The sequence below is a fragment of the Uloborus diversus genome, chromosome 4 (genome assembly GCF_026930045.1).
Source record: "Uloborus diversus isolate 005 chromosome 4, Udiv.v.3.1, whole genome shotgun sequence".
NCBI lineage: Eukaryota > Metazoa > Arthropoda > Arachnida > Araneae > Uloboridae > Uloborus > Uloborus diversus.
The window spans coordinates 59,434,628-59,436,988 of NC_072734.1; the positions used below are offsets into that span (position 1 = coordinate 59,434,628).

Genomic DNA, 2,361 nt, shown 5'->3' on the forward strand with positions numbered 1-2,361 from the left:
CAAAATAAAATTTAAACCATAGGAATGGTTCATGCTGGTATTACAAGGGCCAGCGGCTCCCTTCAAAATCCACATCAATCAAATCCCAAAACCTAAAGCAATGTTTCAATTTAAACTTAAACTTAGGTTTGCTGTAAAAACTGGCGAGATATTTTCTCGCCAAAAGAAACTAAAAGGAAGATTCAACACACTCCCCCAGGATGAACAATTGAAATGTTCAGCAAAATTCAAATATTTAACTTTTTTTTTTAACATAATAACAATCAAACAAATTAACATACTTACAAACTTGGTGTAAACTTCAAATGAATAACAACTAACTAAAATATATAACATTCTGAATTAGACATGAAATAACATAAAGTTCAATTAAAAAGTAAACAGAAATGACATTTTTATGCGGAAGATTTTTTTTTTTACTCAGTCACTGACTCAATATCAAGTTCTAAATTATACAGTAATTGAATAGGTCTCCTCACAACGCCTGAAGGCGTTCGAACAGCACAAGATCTAACTTTAGAGTCTCTGCCGAAAAAAAGATCTTTAACAACTCCTATTTTCCACATGTGTTTTGGAACCTTGTCTTCATAAACTATAACCACGTCTCCAATTTTTGAATTTTATAGGAGTATCTATTTGAACGATGCGATTTGCAGATCGAAGTTCCAGTAAGTACTCCGTTCTCCAACGCTTCCAGAAATGGTTTAAAATTTGATCTCTGTATCTCAATAATTTCGTGAGGGTCTTTTTGTTGGATTTTGGTTCTGCCACAGAAGGAATATCAGGAAAGAAATTTGGGCGCTTGCCTATCAGAAAATGAGAAGGAGTTAGGGGAAATGGCTCGTTAATTTCATCATACACGTAAGTTAAAGGTCTTCCATTTATAACAGCTTCGATCTCAGTGAGAGTGGTTTGAATCTCTTCATAGCTCAAGCAAGATCGTCCTAAAACTTTCTTCAAGGGCGTTTTGACAGAACGCACCATACGCTCCCAAAAACCACCCCACCAGCTGGCTCTAGGTACAATAAATTTCCACACAATTCGGTTTTTAGTAAAATACTGTTGAACCTCAGCTTTGGAAATCTTACTCCAAATCTCCTTCAGTAAACTATCAGTTTTGATAAAGGTCTTGGCATTATCACTGTATACAATTTTACAGAGTCCTCTACGTGAAACAAATCTTTTGAAAGCTAAGATGAAGGTTTCAGTGCTGAGGTCAGATGCTACTTCCAGATGAACAGCTCTAGTAACTCCACAGGTGAAGAGCACAATGTAAGCTTTTTCCGGGCCCGATTTAGTTTTGATAAAAATAGGGCCGGCGAAATCAACAGCACAGGTCTCAAATGGGGGTGATTCAATTATCCTATCCTTCGGTAAAGGAGCAATTTCTTCTTTGCCAGGTCTAACTTTAAATCTTTTGCAAATAATGCAAGATTTCAGCACAGATTTAACATATTTCCTTCCTTTGATGATGTAATATGTTTCTCGAAGATGCGCCAAGGTTGTGGCTACTCCATAATGATAAACTTTTTCATAGGCCTGAAGAATTAGCAGTTTGGTGAATTGTTCCCCGCCCGGGAGTATCCAAGGATTTTTTTCCCTTAGAGGCAGATCAGATAAGCGAAGTCTTCCCGATAAATATAATAAACCATCTTCATCCAATTTAGGGTTTAAATTGTATAAAGGAGAATTTTTATTGATAGGTTCTTCCCGTTTCAGTTCTTCAATCTCAAGAGTGAACACAGTTTGTTGAGTTAACTTTAACCAATATTTTTCCGATTTTGTAATTTCTGCAGTAGTAAGCTCACCTGACAGCTTAGTCTTTTTCTTATTAATGTTATTAAGGAATCTGAAAATCCAAGCGGTGATGTTGTATACACGATTAAGTTTACTAAATTTTCCTAAATCCAGAAATGGTTCTGTAAGTACTTTAACATTGCAGGAAAGCTGAATAGAATTTAATTTGGACCTCTTTTCAATCAAATAATCATTATTGCTGGGAAGAATGTCATGCTTCGGCCACCTTTCTTTAGGCATTGATATCCAATCTGGACCTTCAAACCATAATGTATTTTCTACAAGACTAGTTAAACTTTCCCCTCTGGTCAACAAATCTCCAGGATTGGCTTTCCCTGGAGTAAAATTCCAAATTCTGGGGTTAGTCAAAGACTGTATTTCTTCAACCCTATTTGCCACAAAAGGCTTCCAGTTTATCGGTGAACCCTTTATCCAATGTAGCGCGACAATGGAATCTGACCAAATATGGACATCTAAAACATGAGAACTAAAAACAGTTTTTAAATATTTGCACATCCTAGCAGCTATTATCGCACCCATAAGTTCGAGGCGAGGGATTGTCAA

At 36.2% G+C, this 2,361-nt stretch overlaps 1 protein-coding gene across 1 annotated transcript; it reads right to left on the reverse strand.

Moving 5' to 3' along the window:
• Nucleotides 1–585: 585 nt before the first annotated feature.
• On the reverse strand, nucleotides 586–2,037 carry LOC129220592 (uncharacterized). The gene has a single exon (XM_054855022.1). The coding sequence runs from the start codon at nucleotides 2,035–2,037 to the stop codon at nucleotides 586–588; it is 1,452 nt and encodes a 483-aa protein (XP_054710997.1).
• Nucleotides 2,038–2,361: the final 324 nt, after the last annotated feature.

What these genes read in the sequence shown, in the direction of transcription:
- LOC129220592 (XM_054855022.1), bottom strand. Translation starts at nt 2,037, where the DNA reads ATGCCTAAAGAAAGGTGGCCGAAGCATGACATTCTTCCCAGCAATAAT.